Source organism: Nycticebus coucang, chromosome 16, assembly GCF_027406575.1.
Source record: "Nycticebus coucang isolate mNycCou1 chromosome 16, mNycCou1.pri, whole genome shotgun sequence".
NCBI classification, from domain to species: Eukaryota; Metazoa; Chordata; class Mammalia; order Primates; family Lorisidae; genus Nycticebus; species Nycticebus coucang.
The window spans coordinates 77,287,999-77,313,632 of record NC_069795.1 but is presented as its reverse complement, the minus strand read 5'-3'; the positions used below and the strand labels follow the sequence as shown (position 1 = coordinate 77,313,632).

Sequence of the window (25,634 nt, the reverse complement as noted above, 5' to 3'; positions counted from 1 at the left end):
CATAACGGAGTGAGCTACCTCTGCGGGAGCCTGGGTTCTAGTTCTGACCGGCGGAGGTGTATCCCGAGCCAATCGCCCCCCACCACCCTCCGTCGAGGCAGTCCCTAGACTGTGTGATTCCCACCTCTAGCTTTCCCCCAGCCAGGGCGGGATCCATCTGGGTTCGTTTCCGCATCCTTCCTTTGTGCGATGTGTTGCAAGAGAGGCCCGTGCCAGTGGGTGATGTGTAAAATGGCCTTCAAGCTTCTCTCCAGGTCAGACTGGAGGATTCTGACTTCTTTCCAAATCTGAGCTTTTCTTTCTCTAGCCGGACGTGACATTTGGGATCTTTCTAGCACTAGAGGGGGAGAGGATGGTCTGGAATGCGGGCAGGTTGTTGAGGGGAAAGGGTCCCAGAACAGGTCCGCAGGGCTAGACCCGGCCCCCACGCCAGCTGAGGCTCCAGCAGGAGGCGCCAGAGCAAAAGCCAAGGCCAAACTGGTCCGCCCGTGTGTCCAGTCGCGGTGGGGGCTGGGAAGGGGGGCACGGGGCCCTGTGACCTAGGGGTGTGGACTCTGCCAAGGCACGCCCGGGCCGCACTTAAGTAGCTGCGGGGCTGTGTGGGGAAGGAAAGAGGGAGAAAGAGCCGCTGAGGCTGACCCACTCGGACCCGGACCCAGAGCCAACCCAACCCGTCCAGACCCAGACTGCACCATGCGGGGCCCGAGCGTGGCTCTGTGGCTCCTCCTGGCTCTGCGCACTGGTGAGGTCCAGTCACGCCGCCGAGAGAGAGGAACTGGTGGGGGTCCTACAGCTTTCCAGCCCTTACCGAGCAAGATCCCGGGGCTGGAGAGTGTGTCCTGAGCCTGAGTCTCCGGGGGAGGGTGGACAGGGAAGGCGCGAGGCGCGAGGCGCGGCGTCCAGCCGGGACAGTGGCAGGAACTGGCCCCGCCTCTGGCAGACCCGAATGTCTGGAGCGCTTCTTGGAGGAGGTGGTCTTGAGCTGGCCCAAGGAAAGGCGTAGCTGAGGCGCGGGGGATGGGAGGAGAGCCTTGGAGTGTCGAGATAAGGTGCTCTTGACAGGCGTGGAATCCCAGGGAGGGATTGGGGAGTGGGCAGCGCAACTCTGTTTCTCCCGAGCCCCTGCGGGGAAGGACAGGGAAGAAGACTCGGAGGGGGTGGAGGGGAGGCACAGGAGACCGCCCGGAAGACTGCTCCCGGGCACCTAGCACTTGTGAGGATGGAGGTGGGGACCGATGCGGGGTCCCCTGGCGTCGACACCCAAGGGAGTCAGGACCCAAGTGGGACATGGAGCGGGACCTCGGGGACCCGCTGATGGAAGAGATGGAGTTCGTGTTACAACTCTGGCTGCAGGAGGTGCATTTTTCATCAGTACAAAAAATGAAACCACACCCCAGCACCATTGCTCTGAAAGGCAGGGAACCTTGGAGCGTCGGGAGTGGGAGAGGGGCCGTGGAGGAAGCTGCAATCGGGACCCCGGGGTGGGGACGCTGAGCACAGGCCACCAAAATTATAGATGACCTAGTTGCAGAGCAGGGCCGTGCCTGGGTGGGGAGCGTTGGAGCGCAGGCCGCCTCTGTGGCAGCTCAGACTGGGGCAGAGTGCATGGCAGGGGAGCTCAGGTCTGCAAAGCCATCATCCTCAGGGAACCCTGGCGCCCCTTCCTCGGGGCCCCAGCCTGGGAGCTGTCTGGGACTCTGACCTGGTCAGATCATGGGGCCCAAGCAAAAGTCCATGGAGGATCTGTATCTTGGGCTTTGAACATAGGCTTGCCTATAACACAGAAGTGGAGGTTTTCTTTCCTTTTTTCTTTTTTTAAATGAGAACATTATTTTTTTCTTTATGTTCTGTATTGGTCTAGGTCCAATCAGTAAAGAGACACCCCACAGATATGAGGAAGTAAGTTTTTCCCCCATATCTGTGACAATGTCTCACTCTGTCACCCTGGGTAGAGTGCCATGGCATCATAGCTCACAGCAACCTCAAACTCTTGGGTTCCAGTAATCCTCCTGCCTCAGCCTCTGAGTAGCTAGGACTACAGGCTCCCATACAACACCTGGCTAGTTGTTTTTTAGGTTTGTTTTGTTTTTTTCTATTTTTAGTAGAGACAGGATCTCTCTCTTGCTCAAGCTGCTCTCCAACTCCTAAGCTCAAGCAATCTACCTGCCTCAGCCTCTCTGAGTGTTGGGATTACAGGCATGAGCGACTGCACCCAGCTAGATCTGGAAAAATTTAATGAAGAATCATTAACTATAACAGCAAATTAGAATAATGAGAGTTTGACTTTTATGAAGTAAAGATAATACTATGGAATGTAGACATAGTGGACATAAAAGGAGCCATTATCACTCGGGCTAAGATACAGAACATAGTGAAGGTTCCATGCCCTCTGCCCCCAACCCAGAGCTAAGATTGAGACTTTCTTAGAGAAGACATAGTCACAGAGGTGGGTTTTTTTCATCTGCTTTCTTGGGACACAGAGAGGTCAAATAAGTTGCCTGAAGTCACTAGCTGGAGAGGTAGGAACTTGAACCCAACTTGCTGACTCCTCAGCCTCTCTTCCTGGGTGCCTTCTTTTCTTGGCAGAAGCCTGGCACTGTGCCCTGGAGGATGGGTTTAGAGCTGGCATAATCACAGATTCTCCAAGAGGGTTCAAGGCTCCTTGCAGGCACCCCACTCTCAGCCACCTCATCTCAGCCTCATGTCCCCATTCAGGAGGACCTAGGGATACTGCCAAGTTAGGAAATGCAGGCCAGTACCCTCTTTTTGGAGGCCTGGAGAGGGGCATGAACTTGCCAAGTCACAGAGCCTGCCAGGATTCCCCAACCAGTTCCCCTCCCCCACAACAGGCTCCCACTTGAGGGATGTGGAGAGAGGAGTGGGTAGCTGAGAGTTACCCTGCAGGTCTTCCCACTCTCCAGTAATGGACCAGGTTCTGAGCCACACTCCATTTGCTAACAGCTGAGTCCCTGGTCAGAGAGACCCTGAGCACAGGAATATGAGCCCCGTGTTTGACTTTGCCAATGAGCCAAGCCCCTTCCTTGTCCCTGTGGTTCAGTGCCTCTCCATGGGAAGACAGGGCTGTTGCAGAGGACTGGCTATCCAGGCTGATGGTTGCACAGAACTGCTGGAGACAGCCTCCTTGGTGGGGCCATGGTCTGGGCTTTATGGGGAGCTGGACTTCACTGTCCCCTGTCCCCAGTGCTTGGCGGCATGGAGGTGCGGTGGTGCACTATCTCAGACCCAGAGCAACAGAAATGCAGCGACATGAGCAAGGCCTTCCGGGAAGCAGGCATCCAGCCTTCCCTCCTCTGCATCCAGGGCTCCTCGGCTGACCACTGCATCCAGCTCATCACCGTGAGTCCTCTCCCTTCCGCCCTGCCCAGACAAGAGGGCTCTGACTCAGGAGGGCACACACAATAGCCTCATTCACTGGGAAGGAGGCCCACCTCCCCCTGCCAAGGCTGGGCGATAGGATCTCCTGAGTTTCCTGGCAACAAGAGCCAGTTTATTTCCAGCAGGGCCCAGGCCAGGTGGGGGAGGCCTCAGGAGCGCCACTGCTCAGATGGGCGCCAGTGAGGAAAGGCATCTGAGAAACAGGATTTCCTGCCACAGTTGGAAGAGAAACTGGTCCTGCCACCAAGGGAGACCCAAATACTATCATCCTTCAGTGGCCCAGGGTTACTCAATCTCCCTGCCATGAGGCTTTCCAAAATGGGACTTGTAAGGTTTCTGGGGAAGGTGAGGCAGAGGTCAGCGGTCTTGGGTGGGGCAGTTGAGGGTGGAAAAGCAGGTCTGAGTGGCAGGAGACCCTTTACACTGGCACTGACAGTCTTCAGAAGCAGGACGAGACAGGGAGGGTGCCTCAGAGGCAGGCACAAAGATACCCAGGCTTTCATTTCTGCTCTGCCCCTCGTATGACCCCAAGGCCTAATCCAATCATGGGGCCTTGGGTCAGTCTGAACCATAATTCTGTCCCTGGGTCCCACGACACAGTGATGGTACACTGCTGTTTGTGTTTGAAAATAAAAATGAAAAAATATTAAAGAAAGCATTTGTGGGATTCAGTCTACATAGACTATCTTAGAGAAAATCAAACAAACTAACAAACAAAAAAAACCCCTCCAGTTTAGTAGTAGAGGCAGAGGGCTGAGAAACGGAAATGAAGGAGACTCACTTTTCACTTCTTACCATTTTATATTATCTGATTTCACTTCTTACCATTTTATATTATCTGATTTTATATATATCTGATAGCTAATTTGTATATGTATTATGAGTCCTATAAAATTAATTATTAGTATCTTTAAAAATGACATAATTAGTAAAACAAGATGATTCCTTGGCCTGGTAAATGGGAAGAGCCCTGGGCTCTGGTTGGAGAGGGGCCTGCTGTCTAAGCCAGGACAGTTTACACCTCCAGGCCTTTTTGAGGTGTCCCTGAGTTCCTTGCTGAGTGGGTGGGGCGGGGCGGGGGCTGGCCCACATGTTCCCACCAGGCCCAGGAGGCTGATGCTATCACTCTGGATGGAGGAGCCATTTACGAAGGAGGAAAGGAGCATGGCCTGAAGCCTGTGGTCGGGGAAGTGTATGACCAAGGTGAGAGGGCAGAGTGGGAGGAGGGAGAAAGGCCCTGCACTTAGAAGTCGGCTCAACAGACTGTTCTTTCTGGGCCTGGTCCAGCTGTGTAGCCCTTGAGCTGGTCATTAGCCCTGTCCACAGTGCAGTCCTGGAGTCCCAGCCAGACAAACCCTCTGAGAACCCCTGAATTCTCCCTCCAACTCCTTGAGGAGAGGAGCACCAGGGACACAGAGAGCTGACCCAGGTCTGTTCTTCCTGGTGGAGAACTCAGCTCTCTAATTCTGCCCACCAAGCTGTTACTGGTATCATGTTGGGCATGGAGCTGTGTGTACCATTGCCTGGGGTAGACGAGGCGTCAGTATGCAACTCGTCAGTAATGCTCAGCTATCAGCAAAGTTTAGTGCCTCTCTATCAGAAGCAGCATGGAATGAGGACAGAGCAGGGGGCAGAGGTGGGGACCAGGAGCTGCAGAGCCCACAGACTCAGGGATGAATCCCAGCTCTATCTCTTCCCATGACCTGCTGTGACCTTGGGCAGCCTTTAACTTTCTAGACTGTAAAATGGGGATAACAATACCACCCCTGTTGTTCAGATAAAAATGAGCCAGAGTGTGTGCTCACCTAACACAGTACATGCGGGGAAATGTGAGTTCCTCTGCCCTGTCCCTGTGCCTCACGTTGGGTGTGCCTCTAACTTCTAGCCTCTAGCTCAGCCTGTGCTTTATATGGCCCACCTTCCCTACTTACCCAGTGCCCAACTTCTGTCACAGTCCAGCACAACTATCACCTTCTTCCAAAGGGCCTCTTGTCTTGCGGTCCCAGAGCCCCAACCTTCTCCCATGTGTCTCTGCTAAGGCACTTCCCATCTGTCCCTACGGAGGAGGAGGCCTAGTTCTCCTCCTTGGCCACCCTCTGGCACCCCACACAGGGTCTCGCTGGGAGAAGGCACTGGCTGGGCACTTGCTGAATTCATGGTCGTCAGATGACACAGGACCCGCAAACCAGTTGGCCTTTGTACTTATGGGCCAAAAACAGCCCTGTCCCGTATGTCCGCCACACAGCTCTTCCTTACTTCATTTAGCACCTGCATTAATTACCTACTACCTGCCCCTCAGGTAGTAGGCAAAAGAGACTGTTCCTGCCCTCAGAGAGCAGGAGCCATAGAGCAAACAACACAAGAAATGCAGTGACACATGGCAGGTGCTGTGAGGAAGGGGAAAGTCTGTGAGAGGGAGGATGAAGGTGTGGGGAAGCCCACTGAGCTGGAGCAGGCAGGAGGGGTCAGCAGAGTCCTGACAAACACTCCGAGCAGGAAAGATCTTAGGGCTTGAACTAGAAAGAAAGGGTGGGGTGTTTAGTCAGGGTGGCTCCAGTGTGCAAGAAATAACCCTGGCTTTATTCTCTATAACTTGATCCTGGACAGCTCACCACATAGGGCAGTTTGTGTTTGTCTGTGTGCACAACAGGAGGCCCTTGGTTGTGAGACACCATGGCTGAGTCATCCGCCTTGTCTGAATGGCACCTTCTGGGACACCCCTGGCATAGGGGGATCTTTTGGAAGGCCTCAGAGCCTTGCCTGCCCACCACATGCCTCCCGCAGCCATTCAGGGTCCTGGGTGACTTGGGATCCCACCGCTAGTTCTCTCTGTGGCTCTGCCTCCCTACACCCTCAGCACGCGGAATCGCTTCTTCTGGTCTGAGAGCAGCCCCTGCCCTGCTCCCTTGATCCGCTCAGCCATGCTCATCCTAGAACCACAGTACATCCCTCAACTCCTCCAAGTTCTCCTAAGGGCCTGGGCTTTGGGGAAGCAAAGGCCAGCAGGCTACTGCCTTGGAACTCTCCTGATGTGGGCAAATGTGGACCCAGCTGAGCACTGGCTGGCTTGAGAAGGCAAGGGGGGAAATCAAAGACTCAATTAACATCCCAGGATAGTATCTCCCTGGTGGAGGGCAAGGTCTTGTGATGAGAAGTGTGGATTCTGCCACTTGCTCTCTCACTAAGGATGATGCACACGTCCCTCTCCTGGACAAGGAGGCACTGCAGCTTCCCTGGACAGGGGTCCCTTTGCTGCCCTCACTGCTCTCCTCTCCCCTTCTAGAAGTTGGCACCTCCTATTATGCGGTGGCTGTGGTCAAGAGGAGCTCCCATGTGACCATCAACACCCTGAAAGGTGTGAAGTCCTGCCACACGGGCATCAACCGGACAGTGGGCTGGAACGTGCCTGTGGGCTACTTGGTGGAGAGTGGCCGCCTCTCGGTGATGGGCTGCGACGTGCTCAAAGGTGAGGACTCTGGGCAGGCAGGGAGGCCTCCAGGCTGCCCTGATCCTTTCCTCAGCTTCCCTAGCCTCACGGTCATGTTTCTTAAGGTGCAGCAAAGTCCCTCCTCCTCCAGGGGCCTTCCCGGACATGTGATCATCACTCCCTCTACTCAGCCCTGTGCTGCCACCACTTGAGTTCCTGGTTAACTGGCCCCAATGGGGCATGACTGTCACTCACCTGTCCCAGTGCCCCACATGACACAGCTGGGCACAGGGCTTAACCCACAGTGGGAAGGCTGTGAATTGCCAAGGAGCAACTCCCACCTGATATGGACCTGGTATAGAACAAGCTCCCAGCTGTACGGCATCAGAAACACTATTTCTTTAGGATGCAGACAAACCCCTAACTTGTACCCGGAAAGCTCCCAAGTAGCATACTAGCTCACTCAGTCACGTAAACCAGCACAACAAACCCCAAGAACCTGGAAGTCTGCAGGTGGCCAAGTGTGGGTGGCATATCAGTCACTTGGCAAATTTATGGAACATTTACTTCTTTGGCTCTCCTGGAAGAGCTCAGTCTGGCTGAGTGATGAGCATGGCCAAACTGGCTCTGGTGGGGACAGTAGGGCGTCCTCCCATGGCACGGGACAAATATTTGTGAAGTGGGTAGATTCTGGGTTTTGAGCTGTCAGGGGCCAACAGCCAGGTGTGTCAGCAAATGTCAACCTCCTCACCAACAAGACCTGCTTCTGCCGGCTGTCCTCCCCTCCTCGGGCTCTCCAGTTAATGATCCGCATTCCGTAATCATTTATTTCCCCCCCTTTCATTAACCACACGTCATTGCTTTGGCCATGAAATGCACAATGAGAACAGTATCCAGTTGCTATTTAGTTATCCTATGTGGTCATTTGTGAGTAAATGTTTTATTCCCCTGAGCCATTTTTATTTAATTTTACTTTTTTTTTTTTTTTGAGACAGGGTCTCTCTGTGTTGCCTGTGCTAGAGCAAAGTGGCCTGGTCACAGCTCACACAGCCCGGAACTCCTGGGCTCAATAAATTCTCCTGTCTTGCTCCCCCAGTGCTCGGATTGCAGGAGGCCACCCTGCTGCCAGAGCCATTTTTTTATTTTATTTTATTTTTATTGTTGGGGATTCACTGAGGGTACACAGAACCAGGTTACGTGGATTGCTTTTGTTAGATAAGGACCCTCTTATAATTGTCTCCCACCCCCAAAAGGTGAACCACACCCCTTGTGCCCCCACCCTCTCCCTCCTTCCTTTATTTTTATTTATTTATTTTGTTGTGTGTGTTCATAATTTTTGTTGTTGTTGTTGTTGTTGGGGATTCATTGAGGGTACAAGAAACCAGGTTACACTGATTGCATTTGTTACATAAAGTCCCTGTTCCAATCCTGTCTTGCCCCCAAAAGGTGTGGCACACACCAGGCCCCACCCCTCCCTCCCTCCCTCTCTCTGCTCTTCCTTTCCACCCCTCCCTCCCTCTCTCTGCTCTTCCTTTCTCCACTCCTCCCTGCTTCTTTCTCTCTCTGCTCTCCCCTTCCCCCAACCCCACCGTGACCTTAATTGTCATGAATTGTCCTCATATCAAAATTGAGTATATTCCTTCCCTTATTTTTAAATGACCACAGATGCCCCTGCTATTTTTATGGCCAGGTTTGAGAATCACTGATCTGATCCACTTCCCCAGTTTTTCTCAGACTGAAGCTAGAAGGTGAAGGGATTCTCAAAAGAGTCCAGATGATGTCCTTGAGGAGCCCGGGCCCCTCCCGACCCATCCCAAAGGTCCACACAAAGTCCTGCTGAGTGACCTCTCTGCCTCCTTCCACAGCTGTCAGCAACTATTTTGGGGGCAGCTGCGTCCCGGGGGCAGGAGAGACCAGTTACTCGGAGTCCTTGTGTCGCCTCTGCAGGGGCGACACCTCTGGGGAAGGGGTGTGTGACAAGAGCCCCCTGGAGAGATACTACGACTACAGCGGGGCCTTCCGGTGAGGGGCGCGGGGGAAGGGCTGCCGGGCAGGGAGGAGCTGAGGCCACAGGACTGGGGAAAAACACCTTTGCCCAGAGACAGCTTGAAAGGAAAGAGGCAGTGTGGGCTACACCTCAAAGCACCCTTTATACAGTTCTGTGCCCAGAGCATGCAACTGGAATATGCCAAGCTGGATTTGCTCATAAAATCAACATGTTTGTTATATTTAGAGAGGTGATGGCTCAGAGAGAAGAAAATGAAAAAAACAGCCTTTGGCCACTCCCATGTCCACGTTCTGGTGTCCCAGACCAGCAGGGAGGGTAAGGGGAGGGGAGTTGGGCGGGAGAGTGTGGCCTGACACTTGGGGCCAGCCCCTTTGCCCAGCAGGCCCTGACCTGCCCCCCACTCTGGGCAATGACAGAGAATACATAGAAGTCATGGTGTCTTCCACTCAGGAATTTTTTTTTTTTTTTTTGAGACAGAGTCTCACTATGTCACCCTCAGTAGAGTGCTGTGGCATCATAGCTCACAGCAACCTCAAACTCTTGGGCTTAAGCAATTCTCTTACCTCAGCCTCCCAAGTAGCTGGGACTACAGGCGCCCACCACAACGCCTAGCTATTTTTTAGAGACAGGGTCTCACTCTTGCTCAGGCTGGTCTTGAACTCCTGAGCTCAGGCAATCCACCCACCTCAGCCTCCCAGAGTGCTGGGATTACAGGCATGAGCCACCGTGCCTGACCCCACTCAGGAATTTTTTGGTATGTCATGAAAAGCCTTTTAGTCCAATCCCCTGCCTCTGCACAGAAGAGTGCAGAGGCTGCTGCTGAGAGCAACTGCCAGCGGCACACCTTCCCTGTACAGGCCCAGCTAGATTGCACAGGATCTATCCTGGATTAGAAAAGGTCTCTCATCCTCAGAGCAGCCCCATAGGAGCTGTTTCTCATGTCCTCTCTCCTGGCGATAGGGGCTAAGAAGGGGCCGCAACCTGGCAAAGCCACACAGCCAGGAGCTGGGGATCTGAAATCTGGTTCTGCATAACTGTGAAGCCTGTGCGCACTGGGGCCACCCCTGCAGCCCAGCCCCCAGCCAGACCAAGATGGGCAGGGCCAAGGGGCTCACAATTTTTCCTCCACAGGTGCCTAGCAGAAGGGGCAGGGGATGTGGCCTTTGTGAAGCACAGTACAGTGCTGGAGAACACGGATGGTGAGTGACAGGCTGGCCCACAGAGGCAGGGTCTCAGGCTGGGGCTGCCTGGAGAAGGACTGGGCCCTAGTTCAGTGCTGCTCTGAGCCACTGGGTATTGCCAGTGGAGCTCCCACTGCTCTATGAGGCCCAGCAAGGGAGCCAGTGAGCAAGCCCTGCCCTGCTCTGATTTATATATGGCACTGGGTCTCTTGAAGTTGGAGGTCTGCTTTTATTTTATTTTATTATATATTTTCTTTTTTGAGACAAAGTCTTACTCAGTCACATTGGGTATAGTGCCATGGTATCACACCTCACAGCAACCTCAAACTCTTGGGTTCAAGTGATCCTCCTGACTCAGCCTCCAGAATAGCTGGGACTGCAAGCATATGCCGCGATGCCTGACTAGTTTTTTTCTATTTTTGGTAGAGACAGGGTCTTGCTCTTACTCAGGCTGGTCTCGAATTCCTGAGCTCAAGCAATCCACCTGCCTAGGGATCCCAGAGTGCTAGGATTACAGAGGTGAGCCATCAGGCCCAGCCCCAGGAGTCTACTTTTAAAAGTTTGCAAATCTTGGCACTGGCTCTAATCTAGTGCCCCTTCCTGGGATTTTTTCTTATTGCCTGAAGAAGCCATCCATCATCCCTTGGTTAGTGTCATATATTGATCCATTATGTCCTTGTCATGTACATTTTGAAATAATCCAGTTTTAGGGAAGTTGCAAGAATAATCTGAAGAACTCTCAACTATCTTTTACTGAGATGCCAACTTTTAGCATTGGGTCCCATTTGATTTCTTATTCTTTCTGTAAGCGTGTGGGCATGCATGCTTGTGTTCTGACACATTTGAGAGTACACCTGCCTGTGTCGTGCTGTGGTAAGTATCTCCTAGGAACAAGAGCATGTACACCTAGCCACGGTAATCACATTCAGGAAATGTAACATTGATTAAATGCTAGCCCCTAATCTACAGATATATTCCAGATTCACAGACTGTCCTAATTCTCTCCTTTGTATCAATGTTTTTCAGAGCTAGGACCTAATCTGTGATCATTCATGGTATTTGGTTGTTCAAGCTCTTAGGTTTCCTTGCTCTTAGAACAGTTTCTCAGTCTTTGTTTTTTATTTATTTATTTATTTTTTTGAGACAGGATCTCACTTTGTCATCCTCAGTAAAGTGCCATGGCGTCATAGCTCACAGCAACCTCAAACTCTTGGGCTCAAGCGATCCTCTTGCCTCAGCCTCCCAAGTAGCTGGGACTACAAGGTGCCTGCCACAATGCCCAGATATTTTTAGAGACGGGGTCTTGCTCTGGCTCTGGCTGGTCTCGAAATCCTGAGCTCGAGCAATTCTCCTGCTTTGGCCTCCCAGAGTGCTAGGATTATATGTAGGCGTAAGCCACGGCACCTGGCCCAGTCTTTGTTTTTTATGACATTGGCATTTATTTTATAAAATATCACTCCATTTGGATTTGCCTAAAGATTGTTTCTTTTTTTAAATTGAGATAAAAATTTACATGCAGCAAAATGTACTCTTTTTGAAATACAGTTCTATAAGTTTTGTCAAAAACATACAGTTGTATAACCACCACCGAAATCTAGATATCAGTTAGGACAAACCCCTCCCCTCTCCCCTCCTGCCAACAACACTACTCAGACTTTTCTTTGTCCAGTTTTGCTTATTCCTGAATGTCTGATCATTATATATATATATATATATTGTTTTTTTGTGGTGATCATTATATTTTTTAAAAAATCATTGTCTTTTTGTTGTTAATCTTTCTGCCTTTTAGATCAGAAAGTACATCACAGTCTGACCTTTATGAAGGCAAATATAAGTCAGGTTTGAGAAAGAGCAAAACACATGATCTAAAAAAGGATGAAGCATGAAAGATGGTCGCTAGGGCAGATCCGTCTTACAAAAATGGGCACCTGGACAGGACCCCAGATGAGTCAAGAAGGAGAGCTTGGAGGGCAGGCAAAGAATGAGATGCATTGGCTAACAAATTTTGACATTAATCTAAAGAATTAATTTTTTGTCTTTATTATTTGTTTTTTTATTTATTCATTTACCTATTTATTTATTTTTTGGAGACAAAAGTCTCACTTTTTTGCCCGTGGTAGAGTGCCATGAGTGAGCCATCATAGCTCACAACAATCTCAAACTCTTAGGCTCAAGTGATCCTCCTACCTCAGCCTCCCGGGTAGCTGGGACTACAGGTGCCCGCCACAACACCTAGCTATTTTCAGAAATGGGTCTTACTCTTGTTCAGGCTGGTCTTGCTCTAATGAACTCAAGCAATCCACCTGCCTCGGCCTCCAGAGTGCTAGGATTACAGGTGTGAGCCACCTCACCCAGCCTCTAAGGAAGTATTTTTTTTTGCAGTTTTTGGCCAGGGCTGGGTTTGAACCCACCACCTCTGGCCTATAGGGCCGGCACCCTACTCCTTTGAGCCACAGGCACCACCCAGGAAGTAATTTTTTAAAGGCGTGTCTTCACACAAAAAGATCCATAAGAGAAGAGAGTAGAATTGGCATAAATATCTCAGGTCGTGAAGTGACAGGATTGTCATCATCCCTGGCCTAGTGGCGGGGAGCACCTAAATGACATTTGTCTCACGGGAAGGCAGGTGATACCCACAGATCTAGCTAAAAGTTTTGCAGCAATTTAGAAATAGAGAAAAGCTGGGGAGTGGAGAAAGTGTTGCACTGAGAAATTAGGAGTGCTATAAACTCTGATGAAGCCACTATCAATGACATTTACGGAGCTCTTCCAAAATATTACTGTGTTGTTTTCTGGATTTTGCTTTTAAATAGCTTAAGAGTGAAAGTTTTCATGATCCTACAAATTATCTTTTCCCTTCCTATTGCCTAGTAGAGGTTTTTCCCCCTCAAATTCAAAGTCATAAAAATATTGTTACGTAGGATCATCTGGTGGTTACAGTTCTTACCATTAGTTTTTTTAATATTCCTATTTGGTGTCAATAGTCACTGTTTCAAATAAATCTTGTTTTCTGTTAGGAAATAAATGAGTTTTGTGGAAAGTTTCCAATAATGTAGACAACACTGTATGAAGATAAATGAAAAAAAAAAGTAAATGCAAAATTGCCTAACAACTGTGTCTTTAAACATGTTAAAAATGGTTATAAAATTGGTCAGGCCTGGTGGCTCACATGTGTAATCCTAGCACTCTGGGAGGCCAAGGCAAGTGGATCTTCTGAGCTCAGGAGTTCAAGACCAGCCTGAAGAAAGTGAGACCCCCATCTCTACTTAAAAAAAAAAAAAAATAGAAAAACTAGCTGGACGTTGTGATGGATACCTAGAGTCCCAGCTACTCAGAAGGCTGAGACAAGAGGATCATTTGAGCCCAGGAGTTTGAAGTTGCTGTGAGCTATGACACCAGGGCACTCTACCCAGGGTGACAGAGTAAAATTCTGAGAGAAAGAAAGAAATGGTTATAAAATATTAATAGAAAATAAAATTTTAAAAAAGACTTGAAGGAAATGCACCAAGATATTAACAGTTGGGGTTATGGGCAAAGCTTTGGGGAATGACCCTTTTCTCTCTGGGCCACAGTTCTGGGTGGATTCTGTCAGGATATATTTCCGCCCCCACTCAGAGCCAAATTTAGTGCCAGATGGCAGCAGTAAGTGAGTTCATTCTAGGCTCTGGTACAGTCATCTCTCTCATCCTAAACTTCTCTTATTTTCTTACTCTTTTTGTCTTGAATAAATAGTCCTGTGTATATGTACTGTATGATATTATTATCAGATATTGCAAATCTGTCTTAGTAAAACAAGTTGGTGAGAGGTAGAAGATGTAAGCAACTAGGTAGAGACCCCTGGGCTTGTAGAGTGCAGCCACCAAGCTCTCCTCCTGCGTCCTGGGTTCTCATCTCCATGACACCTGGCCTCACCCCAACCTCCCTGTCCTGGCCCTTCACGGAAGCCCTCTGGAAACCCCTCCCAGTTCAGCAGTTGGTTCACCCCAGGCTTCCCATCTTTCCAGGGAAAACACTGCCCTCCTGGGACCAGGAGCTGCTGTCACAGGACTTCGAGCTGCTATGTCGGGATGGCAGCCGGGCTGAAGTCACTGAGTGGAGACGATGCCACCTGGCCCGGGTTCCTGCCCACGCCGTGGTGGTCCGGGCTGACACAGATGGGGGCCTCATCTTCCGGATGCTCAACGAAGGCCAGGTGGGCTCAGGGCCTCTGCACAGCTTCTTGAGTGGTACCAGACCTTCTTGTCGCTCACCAGGGTAACGCTCAAGGCTAAGGCCAGGAGAGGCATGACCCAGAGACCTTACCCAGGACACACCAGGGCTGGGGCCCCAGGCCTCTGAATGAGGCTGGCAGGTTGGAGGGCTGGCCTGAGGAGGGAGATTCAAGTCCCTTCAGAGAAAGCTCCTTGTACTTGTGCCTGTAAAGACCAAAACCAGAACATGAGAGGAGAAAGCAAAACAACACAACCGACATTTAATGTAATCAACACTATTTAATTAAATGTGGTGGAACATTTTGCTTCAAACTGCTGCTCTTAACAGCAATGTTTCCAACTCCGGGTGCACCGAGCCTCTGTTAGTCTTACCCTGTCTAGACTGCAGCTGCCCTGCTGGTCCTTAGGACCATCCACACTTGGGCCATAAGTTATGTGTCCAACCAGCTGAGTGACAAGGCACAATGAACTAGGATGAACTGGCAGGGCACAAGGGAAGGAGACGGGATCAGGAGAGGTACCTGGGTGGAGGGGACATTACCTGGCCCGGAGAATAGGTGGCTGGCCTGAGGTCACAGGAAGAAGGAGTGGGGGGGATTGAACCCTGGAGAAAAGGCTATGGCCTGGGAGCATCTCACCAGCCCCTGCCCCAACCCATTGACACACAGCGTCTGTTCAGCCATGAAGACAGCAGCTTCCAGATGTTCAGCTCTGAGGCCTATGGGCAAAAGAACCTGCTATTCAAAGACTCCACCTCAGAGCTTGTCCCCATCGCCACACAGACCTACGAGGCCTGGCTGGGCCGTGAGTACCTGCACGCCATGAAGGGTCTGCTCTGTGACCCCAATCGTAAGTCCGCCTGTCCCTTCTCAGGCACAGCTGTATTCTCCAGGACAGTGACCAGGGGGGGACCCTCACCTGGGAGGCCTGGCCTGTGCCCCTCGACCTCTGTGGAAACCTGTTGCTTCCATTTCTCTGCCTCTGGGGCTCTGGGGAGAAAGCTCTGTGGTTGCACAGCCCAATGTACATACCCTGGAGGCCCCACCTACCCTAGCAGCGGGATCCAGGCCATCAGGACCTGACCTGTCTTGGGAAGAGGGCCCCTGGGGCCATCACATCCTGTCATTTCTCCCTTCACAAATTCTCACTCCTGCCCCTCTCCACTCCATGGCCCTGGCCCAGGCCCAGGCAGTGTCTCTCCTGGACTATTACAGTAGTCTACAGTTGGCCCCCTGCCTCTACTCCTGTCCCCACATATACCTGCCTACAGCCAGGGAAACAGGTGCCAGATACTAAGATATGTGACAGCCACGCTCGGCCTCAACCTCTGACAGTCAGTACGGTTATCCCCTTTCTGTATGAAGAGGCGAGATCAGATGGTTAAATTAAGTATCTTGGCTCCGTAGATAATAAGAGAAAGACCCATTCTTTAGGTCTGACTCCAACTTCTTCCTATGGTGGTACCGGCCCCACGGCCCTGCCCTGCGGGACAAGCCTGACAGGGACCACATGATCACTCCACATAGGGCTGCCCCACTACCTGCGCTGGTGCGTGCTGTCTACTCCTGAGATCCAGAAGTGTGGAGACATGGCTGTGGCCTTCAGCCGGCAGAGGCTCAAACCAGAGATCCAGTGTGTGTCGGCCGAGTCCCCCCAGCACTGCATGGAGCAGATCCAGGTGGGGGCTTCGCCCAGGTGGGGCAGTGCTGGGGTGGTCTTTACCATCTGTCCCTGTGCCACCTGGGGAGGGGAAGAATGTCTCTTGCAACAAGCCCTCAGAGAAAAAGAGTCCTAGGCCACCTAAAAAGGGCCATGGGGACCAGTACTCCAACCCGGGAGACAGACAAAAGAGGCCATTTCCCCAGAGGCTGAGGCAGCAACTTTCCAAGGTCACCAGCTGGTGTATGGACAATCCACAGTGGCTCAGGGTGTGTCCTCCATGACAGCACAGTAGGAAGGAGAAGGTCTGGGGAGTGGATGTCACCACCTTAATCCAATGTCTGTCTGTATTTCCTGCTTTTTCCTGAATGATGTGGGGAACCTGCCTGGGTACAGGTGTCCCCTCTCTTCCCCATGTTTGTCACACTACCATGGCTTGATCAACCCCTTTGCAGGGTCCTGGGCCACCTATCAGGAGTGTTCTGAATAAACAAGTTGGGTGAGGGGTAGGTGATCTGAAGGGCCCAGGGGTTCCAGGGGAACAAGGCCCTGGGCCCATCTTCCTGCCGCCTCATCCCCAGCCAAGGTGGGGCTGTTTACCTCCTTACTGGCGCCATCTTTCAAGACTTAGGTCATTCTTCCATTTGTACGTGCATTTGACAAATATACCACACTTGGCTGTGTGCCAGTCCTTGGCTGGGAGCTGGAAATACACTGTCCAGTCCTCTGGGACCAATAGTCCCCAGCAAACATGAGGGCTGGGATCATGCTACGGTAACAAGAAAGAATGAAGCAGACACAGCAAATAGGTTCCAGCCCCTCCCAATCCCCACCCCCACAAGGAGAGGAAGTGGTAGATGGTCAAGATGGGGTTTTCCTTACCCAGGTACCCCAGGGGGAGAGAGTCTGAAGCTACAAGCCCCAAGAGACAAGGCCCTGTCCCCACCCACCATGGGATCCCGGCATCCAGAGCCATGCTGGGGCCTCCCAGGCCTCTCTTTCTGTTCCCTTCAGGCCGGGCATATTGACGCTGTGACCCTGAGAGGCGAGGACATTTACTTGGCGGGGAAGACATATGGCCTGATTCCCGCAGCTGGGGAGCAGTATGCCCGTGAGTGCAGTGCCTGCCACCTGGCCCTGGCTGAGAGGTGGTTGATGTTTTATAAATATAAAAATGTGCCCCCCTCAGTCATTTCCAAAACCTCCAGCTCTCTCTGGGCACCTGTCTCCCTGGGCTAGTTGCTATCTGTCACCAGGCACACCCCTCCTGCCCCAGCCCTCAGTTTCCCCATCTACTCAATGAGTGTCTCTGAAGGGTTGGCAATCTTTTTTTCTTTCTTTTTTTTTTTTTTTGCAGTTTTTTGCCAGGGCCAGGTTTGAACCCACCACCTCTGGCATATGGGGGGGCCGGCACTCTAGTCCTTTGAGCCACAAGCGCCGCCCATAGGATTGGCAATCTTCTTATAAAGGGTCTACAGACCACAGACAGTCTGTGTTGCAAATTCTTCTTCCTTTTAAGTACTCCTTTTGAGACTATAAAAACCACCATTAGCCAGCAGCCCACTCTGTACAAAGCTTGCCAGCCTTTTACCATCAGTCACCCAGCCCTTACCATCACAGCCCATGAAGGGGAACTTCAGGAGTCCCTCCTTTGTCAGCTCATTCACCTTCTCTGTGGCCTGGGCTGAGGCTTTGGCCCGGGGCCTCCTAAGTAGTGACCTGTGGGCCTTGAGTCCTTTCCACTTGGATGTGAGAAGTCTTTGGGTGCAGAGAAAATGTTTCTGTGGCTCTAGGCAGTGCCACCACTTTTCCCCCTAGAGGTGAGAAAAATAACACCTGGGTATAAAGAAAGAAAGAAATCCCTCTCGGGGAGGATTGAAAAGTGGAGCCACTCAAGGGGTTACCCAGCAAAGAGGGCCCTGCTGGATTTGCTCCTTGGCCTGCGCAACAGGAGAGGCAGGAGGGAATGGGTTTAGGGAAGGGCCCCATGGGACTGGCCCCGAGCTCTCAGGTGTGTGGTGTCTCTCTCTCCCCAGCTGAGGACAAGAGCAACTCGTACTTTGTGGTGGCCGTGGTAAAGCGAGACAGCTCCCACGCCTTCACTTTGGATGAGCTCCGCAGCAAGCGCTCCTGCCACGGGGCCTTCAGCAGTGCCGCGGGCTGGAATATCCCTGTGGGTGCCCTCATCCAGAGGGGCTTCATCCGACCCAACAACTGCAATGTCCTCACAGGTACCACACTTAAGGAGTCACAGACTTGAGAGCTCTTCTTTGGGATTGGCTGAAGATGAGCAGCCAGCTCTGGGGTTGGGAGACCTTGCTGGAAAGTGGCCAGGAATCTTCACAAGCACTAAGTTGGAGATATTTGCCATGTATCTACCACAAGCCATACACAAGGCCTTTCCGTGTGTTCAATCACCCGACTTTCTGGCTGGTAACTCAGAAAAAATAAAACATATTCTCTTCTAACCACCCACACAAACACATAGACAATACTAGAGTTGGCTCTAGTATCTGCCACCTCCAGACAGCTGGGCATTTGCTCTGATTAGAAAAGAATAGCTTATGAGGTAGTGAGTTCCCTGTCTCTGAGGGAATTCAAGCAAAGGCTGGGTGACTACAGAAGTTGTGACAGGATATCACAGGCAATCTCTGCTTTCCTTCATCCTTGAGATCCTCTGAGAGGAGACATGCCATTCAGAGCTGGGTGGAGAGCAGAGCAAATGGCTGGCCTTGAGCAGCAGAGCCAGATGGGTGGGTAGATTCATGGGGAAGTGGTGCTCCCGTCTCCTCCCTGCCACCAGCCCCTCATCACACCCCTACACCTCCTCCCCAGCAGTGAGTGAGTTCTTCAATGCTAGCTGTGTGCCCGTGAACAACCCCAAGAACTACCCTCCTTCGCTGTGTGCACTCTGTGTGGGGGACGAGCGCGGCCGCAACAAGTGTGTGGGCAACAGCCAGGAGAGGTACTACGGCTACAGTGGCGCCTTCAGGTACGCAGTGGGGCAGGCTGGGCAGTGTTAGGCCCAGGGAGCAGGTGGGGCCCTCCTCCCAACGCCCGCCTTGTCCTCTTGTGTGGCAGGTGCCTGGTGGAGAATGCGGGTGATGTAGCCTTCGTCAGGCACACAACCGTGTTTGACAACACAAATGGTAGGTGAACAGGAGGCCAGGCTGAGCAGGGTCAGACATGTGTAGGGGGGCTGGCTTTTCCCTGTCCCCAACACAATCCAGATACAAGCTAAGAAAGCCCCAGGGGTCATGTGTTAAGAACAGACCTTAGGCCATAGGTCTAAGGGTGCAGGACACATAACAGTCTTTACTGTTCTGGAATTCAAGTCCTTATTCCACTGAATGGTAGAAACTCAATTCTGGTCAATTTGGGCGTATTATATAGTGCCAAAGTATGTGGGTGGGGTTGGCAGGAGCCTCCCTACAGGGTCACCAGTTCACATCAGCATCTGGTATTTGGTCCTGAGCAGGTCACTGCCCTGTGCTGGGAAATCACAGGCCCTCGGAGGCAGGACACACCCCAGACACATCACACAGGGGGTTGTTCTTCTAGAGTCACCTGCCTGGGCTCCTCCAGGAAAAACTTGCCCAAGAACACTCTGCTCCAGAACGCCTTTTATCTCCTCCTACCAGAGCGTGGGGCCCTCAGCCACAGCACTCCCGTGCCCTCCTATTCTTCCTCAGTGAATCTGTGTCCATTTTGAAGACTGGAGGCTGTTTTTCTCCAAGACTAATTGCTTGTACTTTGCCTATGCCTTACCTATACCCCAGGCTTTGAGATCTCAGATGCTGGAGGCTCAGTCTCCTCCATGCCATCCTAACACTTCTCTCAGACTCAGCCCAGAAAGGCAGGGCTGTGGCCTGGAGGACAGGGAGGATTGGGCAAATGGAAGCAAGATAGAGAAACACCAGTTGGTCTTCCGAATCTTGGCCCCTGCCTGCTGGGGAGGCCACCATCCCCTAGGGGAGGAAGCCATGTGATCCTGCATAAGCCTGGTGTGCTTTGGGATGGGGTCAGAGGAGGAGGGCAGGTAGGGAGGGGCCCCCATGTCCAGGGACACCCATTTCCCTTTTATCTTAAGCTCTCTGCTGGCTCCCCTGGAGCTCCTTCTGGAAGTGGGAGGAGGGTGCATGCTAAGTGAATGATGAAGACACAAAGATAATGCCATTCCCCACAAGAGTGTTCTCTCAGGAAGCCCTAGGACCACCTGCTTTCCGGATCATTGGGATGTTGGTTTAAAATGCTGATTCCTGGGCCCCAAGTGCAACCTCCCCAATGAGATTCTTTGCAAGCAGGAGCCCTTAAAGCTGCCTCTTATGTCTAGGGGCGATGTGATGTCCCCTCCACTGTTAGAACTTCAGCCTTTAGGGGTGGAGATCACTCACCACCTTCAGGAACTCACCCCGCCCTGAGGGCCAAGGCTGTAACACATAGATGGGAGTCTTTGCCTGGGAATTTTTTTTTTTTTTTTTTGTAGAGACAGAGTCTCACTTTACTGCCCTCAGTAGAGTGCCGTGGTGTCACACGGCTCACAGCAACCTCCAGCTCTTGGGCTTATGTGATTCTCTTGCCTCAGCCTCCTGAGCAGCTGGGACTACAGGCGCCCGCCACAACGCCCGGCTATTTTTTTTTTGTTGTTGTTGCAGTTTGCCTGGGGCTGGGTTTGAACCCGCCACCCTTGGTATATAGGGCCGGCGCCCTACTCACTGAGCCACAGGCGCCGCCCTGCCTGGGAATTTTTAAGAGCCTCAGTTTCCTCACCTATAAAATGGGGACAATAGCACATGCCCTGCGTTACTGTCGTGAGGATCAAGTAGCTTTCATGAAGTGCCTGTCACATAGTAGGTGCTCCTTAGTGCCTACCAGTAGGATCTGCTACTAATAAGTTATCACAGCTGGCTCCTCTCACCTGGTGATGGATCAGAGCATCTGGAGATTGGAGAGGGCTGGAGAGCTGACCAGATATTGCCAACTACCCACAGAGAAGTAGAGAAGTTTGGGGACCCAGGAGAACAGCAGCCTCTCTCTATCCTTCTCCCCACTCCCTCCGACGCCCCCCTCTCCCACACCACCCTCTTCCCTCAGGTCACAATTCTGAGCCCTGGGCTGCTGAGCTCAGGTCACAGGACTATGAGCTGCTGTGCCCCAATGGGGCACGGGCTGAGGTGTCCCAGTTTGCAGCCTGCAACCTGGCACAGATACCATCCCATGCTGTCATGGTCCGGCCAGACACCAACATCTTCACCGTGTTTGGACTGCTGGACAAGGCCCAGGTGAGCCAGGGCCACTGCTGCCTCATTGAGGGTTAGGCAGCTAAGGTGAGCCAAGCCCTGGGAATCCTTAGTCTACCTGGAACAGACATTGGGAGAAACTGAGCAAGCCTGTGGGGAGATTCTATGACAGTCACTTACTCAAGGTCATCCCTCCAGCAACTGTCCCCTCCATCTCCTGCATCATTAATTTCTCCTTCTTAACTGGACCATTCTCACCAACATACAAACATGCGGTTATTTCTACCATCTTTAAAAAACAAACTAACTTTCTTGGTTTCATATCCTCTTGTAACCATAATCCTCCTCCCTTTCAGAGCAAAACACCAAATTAGAGTTGTCACTACCTTGGAGTGAACTAATTCCTTTCCTTCTGGTCTCCCTTAAGGATGGAGACTACTCCAAACAGGCCCTCACCAGGGCCCTGAAAGTGACCTTGTGAAGGTCACAGTCACCCATGTTGCTAAGTTCAGTGGCTGCTTCTCAGTCCTCATTATACTTGACCTCTCAGCAGCACTGGCCATGGGCCCCTCCTCCCTTTAGCACTTTTCCCAGTTGGCTCCCTGCCTGGCCTCCTCCCCCATCTCTGGTCACTCTTCCTCATAGCCCTGGCCTGTGCATATTATAATCCCCCAGGATTCCGTTCTCAGCCCTCTTCTGTCTACACCTGTACCCTTATTGACTCATCCAGTCTCATGTCATTAAATACCATCTATATACAGATGGCTTCAAAATTTACAGCCTGGCTTCAGTCCCAAACTTGCATATTTAACAATTACCTACCTGATATTCTGACTTGTATTTCTAATAGGCATCTATCTCAAATTGATCAAGTCCAAAGTTGGAATCCCTTTAGCACTTCCATTTCTTCAGGAGTCATCTTTGTCTCCTGTCTTCCTCTCGTTCTCTATATCCAATCCATCAGCAAATCCCATTCGCTGTACCTTCAAAATACACCTAGAATTTGAACCCAAGTTCTCTGACAACGGAGCCCCTGGTTTCTAACCACTCCCCTCTCCCACAACTGACCTAAGCTAAAATTACCCTCCATCCCCCCACTCTCCAGAACCACAAATTGCAGAGCTGACCCACTCTCCAGGCCTGTTCCTAAACTTTGAAACTATGAGTTCTTTACTTTAGGTCCCTACACTTCCCCAGGGGTAGGGGGTCTCTAAACCCTCTAACATACGGCAGGGGAGGGAGAATCCTGTATGGATGTAAACTCTGGATGGATGTGCATTGTGAGGAGTGAAAGGTTGATAGATTTCATCAGATCTTCAAGAGGATCTGTGAGTTCTCTCCAAAAAGACTGATAGCCATTTGACAACTCCTTCTTTCCTCCTAGGTCAGTATTTAACACCCTGTGTAGGCGTTTACCCACTTCTATTTTCTATTTACATTTCTATTTACAATTCCTCATACTACTTTTGGTTTTTTTAATAGCTGTGTTAAGGCTGCGGCCATAGGGCATTCATTCTCTCTCTCTCTCTCTCTCTCTCTCTCTCTCTCTCACACACACACACACACACACACACACGATTCTCAGCAGGGGAGAAAGCAGCAGGATGCTAGGAGAGTGGGGCAGTAAAGACATTCAAGTCACCTGTTAGACTGTGGTCTATCAGAGAACAAAAGTCTCTTTCAATGTAATTGTTTCGGAAAGGAAACCCATAAGATGGAATGAGACAGCATGGCAGAAAAGGTTGTGAAATGCTGTAATCTCTTCCACATCATCCCTCATTTATCCCATTTATCCTTTTTTTCCTGCTTCCATTCTGCATCCAAGAACTGGTTTAGCATGCTTCTGAATGACTCTTACAATGGTACCTATTGCAGGATAGAGCATGGTTATAGCTTTCCCCAACACCCCTTTGCTGACAGAGGCTGGCCAGTTCTCAAGCTGATGACTTCAAGTCAGAGTCCTGGTGCCCTGAAATTACTCACACCTTAGGTCACCATATGTAATTTGTACCAAGCAGTACCTGGGTAGGTGACCACTTATGACCATGGATGAGAAGTAAGTCTGCTTGTGGTGCTTCCAGGACCTGTTTGGAGACGATCACAATAGGAATGGGTTCAAAATGTTTGATTCCTCCAACTATCATGGCCAAGACCTGCTTTTCAAAGATGCCACAGTTCGTGCGGTGCCTGTAGGGGAGAAAACCACCTACCAGGACTGGCTGGGGCCTGACTACGTGGCAGCTCTGGAAGGGATGCTGTCTCAGCAGTGCTCGGGAGCAGGTATGTCAGCCCCGCGGCCCTGCGACATCACCCAAAAACTTTGATGGAGCTGAGGGTATCCTGGGTCTCCAGGAGGCCCCCATTTTACAGACAACAGACAAGCAAGGAGAACTGGCCAGGATCTCAGCAGGGAGGGTGCAGGCAATAACAGCAGGAACACTGCCTATGTCTCCCAAAGAGACCTAGATAATGAGTTTAAATGCTAAAAATGATGGTCCTGAGAGGATTTGAGGCAACGACATAAATATACATATAGTATAATTTTGAAAGGAATGAATATGTAAAGAAACCACGGAGAGAAAAATTGTAAGCGGGTGGAAGGAGGGAGGCAGGGGCAGGTTTCCTACACAGAAATATCACCCCCTAGAGTCCTGCGCTCCAGCGCAGCAGCACCAGAGCTACCGGCGCCTCGAGCCCTTAACTGCTGTGTTTGTCCCCAGCAGTCACTGTCCCCAGGGAGCCCCTGCTGCTGCTGCTGCTGCTCCCGCTGCCCCTGGCTGCTGGCCTCCTCCAGCCGGCGCCCTGAGCGGTTGCCGGCGGCGCCGCCTCGCTGCACGGAGCCGGTTCGGGGAGGGAATGTCGCCCAACACCGCGCGACAGGAGAGGGCGCGGGCGCAACCTCAGAGCGCTCCGGGTCGGCCGCCCGGCCCGAGAAGCGGAATAAAGACGAATGTTCGGAAAAGTCCCCGGGCCTCGAGTGGGGCGGGCGCCGGCGCCTCCTGCGGGAGCCCCGCCGCCCACAGGCACCACCTGGCCCCGCGCTACCTGCGGCGCCGGCCCCAGGCTCGTCCGCCCCCGGGCTGGCGCGGGGCGCGCTGCCAACAGCCGCCTCCCGCCACCTGGAGCCTCGCGGCCTGCGCGGGAGGGGGCCGATTGCCAGGGAGACCGGCTGCGCAGAGCCCGGTCCTCCTCCCCCCGAGCCGCCAGAGTCCGCCGCGGCCTGCGGCCCCGGCCTGGGAGCGCGGACCCCGCAGCCCCCCGAGCCGCCCGCGTCTCCCCGGCTGTCCCCCGCCGCCTGTCCGCGAGTCTTCTCCCAGGGACACTGTGTGGCCTCCAAACAGGCGCGGCTGCTGGGCACAATCAGCCCTTTGTCCCTGTCCGTGGCTTGGCGTGGCCCACCTCAACGCATGGCCGATTCTGCTGGGCTGGGAGGGGAGAGCGGCTGGACTCTAGGGACGAAATGGCAAGGGACCCCCAGCGAAGGAAATGCCCCTTAGTGAGGCGGGGAGGCTTCGTGCGGGGTTGGGGCTGTGATCCTGCGGAGCAGGCGTCTGCTGAGGACCGCAGGCCTCAAGCCGTGCTGCGCCCCACTCTAGCCCACGCCTGGCTCGCGTCGTCCCCTATCCCCGAGGTGGTGCCAGGGACCGCTCCTGGACACCTGTCAACAGCAGTAGCCCCCAGACTGCAGGGAGCGGGAGGTGACCCAGGCCTCCGGCGAGGAGGGCCTCTGAAGTTGGGCTGGGGAGACACCTTCCCTTGTCAGAGGAGGTGACCGTGCCGAGGTGAACTCCGGGGGCCACTCTCTCCAGAGGAAGGTCCCCGCTTCTGCCCCCTGCGACAGTCGGCAAAGAGGGCGCTCTCTCTACTCCACTTTGCTACAGTTGTCTGAGGAGCCACAAAAAGTTTCCAGAACTGCCAACTCTTCTTACTCTGAATTTTGCTCTCTTAAAAAAAAAAAAAAAAAAAAGAATGAGAAGAAACCGGAGCAAGCAGCCCTCGTCAGCAGACTGGGAGCCGCGTGGGTCGGGAGCTATTTGCATCCCGGTCTGCGGGGGCCTTGGGGATTCTGATGACAGGCCGATTCCTGGTGGCTCGCCCCCTCCTGTGGGCGTTGGGACGGATGCCTTCCAGCTCTCAACAGGAAGGAGGCCCTGGCAGCTCCTGGCTGTAGTCACATCGTCCTGAGGAGTCCTGGTCACCTCACCCCACTGCAAGGGGCCACCAAGCTTGGTACCCTCCTCATTGTAGGGGGCCAGTGATTCTCTGACCAGATGATTGTTTGTTTGTTTTAGGGGATATTTGTGCAGTGAGACGTGTATTTCTGTGTGGCTCCCCTGGGCTAGTGTGCTGCCCAGAATGTGACACCTCTATGTGAGCCATTTAAAGTGTGGCCTGCGGGGACAGTGCTATGTAAGTGATCTTCCATTGTCAGATGAGGGCAGGGTCCTTTGCTGTGACAGTGCTAATGAAAGATGTTGGTTTGTTTTTTAAATAAACCCAGACAACCCTGCA

General features: G+C 52.3%; 1 protein-coding gene across 3 annotated transcripts; it reads left to right on the top strand.

Moving 5' to 3' along the window:
- Positions 1 to 575: 575 nt before the first annotated feature.
- On the top strand, positions 576 to 25,634 carry MELTF (melanotransferrin). 3 transcript variants are annotated; one of them, XM_053565051.1, is made up of 16 exons: positions 576 to 742; positions 3,203 to 3,357; positions 4,500 to 4,599; positions 6,680 to 6,862; positions 8,689 to 8,845; positions 9,963 to 10,030; positions 14,017 to 14,204; positions 14,892 to 15,072; positions 15,750 to 15,901; positions 16,897 to 16,993; positions 17,919 to 18,113; positions 18,718 to 18,874; positions 18,964 to 19,031; positions 20,977 to 21,164; positions 23,204 to 23,402; positions 23,843 to 25,634. In XM_053565051.1, exons 1-16 carry the CDS (start codon positions 694 to 696, stop codon positions 23,926 to 23,928), a joined length of 2,223 nt encoding a protein of 740 aa, XP_053421026.1. In that variant the 5' UTR covers positions 576 to 693; the 3' UTR covers positions 23,929 to 25,634. The 3 variants fall into 3 exon arrangements, with proteins under 3 accessions (XP_053421026.1, XP_053421028.1, XP_053421027.1); XM_053565053.1 differs by having other exon boundaries at positions 584 to 742; positions 18,721 to 18,874; XM_053565052.1 differs by having other exon boundaries at positions 625 to 742; positions 23,846 to 25,634.

Coding starts and splice junctions, on each gene's coding strand:
- MELTF (XM_053565051.1), top strand. CDS start 694: ATGCGGGGCCCGAGCGTGGCTCTGTGGCTCCTCCTGGCTCTGCGCACT. Junction 6,863..8,688: donor GGGCTGCGACGTGCTCAAAG/GTGAGGACTCTG, acceptor CTCCTTCCACAG/CTGTCAGCAACTATTTTGGG. Junction 21,165..23,203: donor GACTGCTGGACAAGGCCCAG/GTGAGCCAGGGC, acceptor TGGTGCTTCCAG/GACCTGTTTGGAGACGATCA.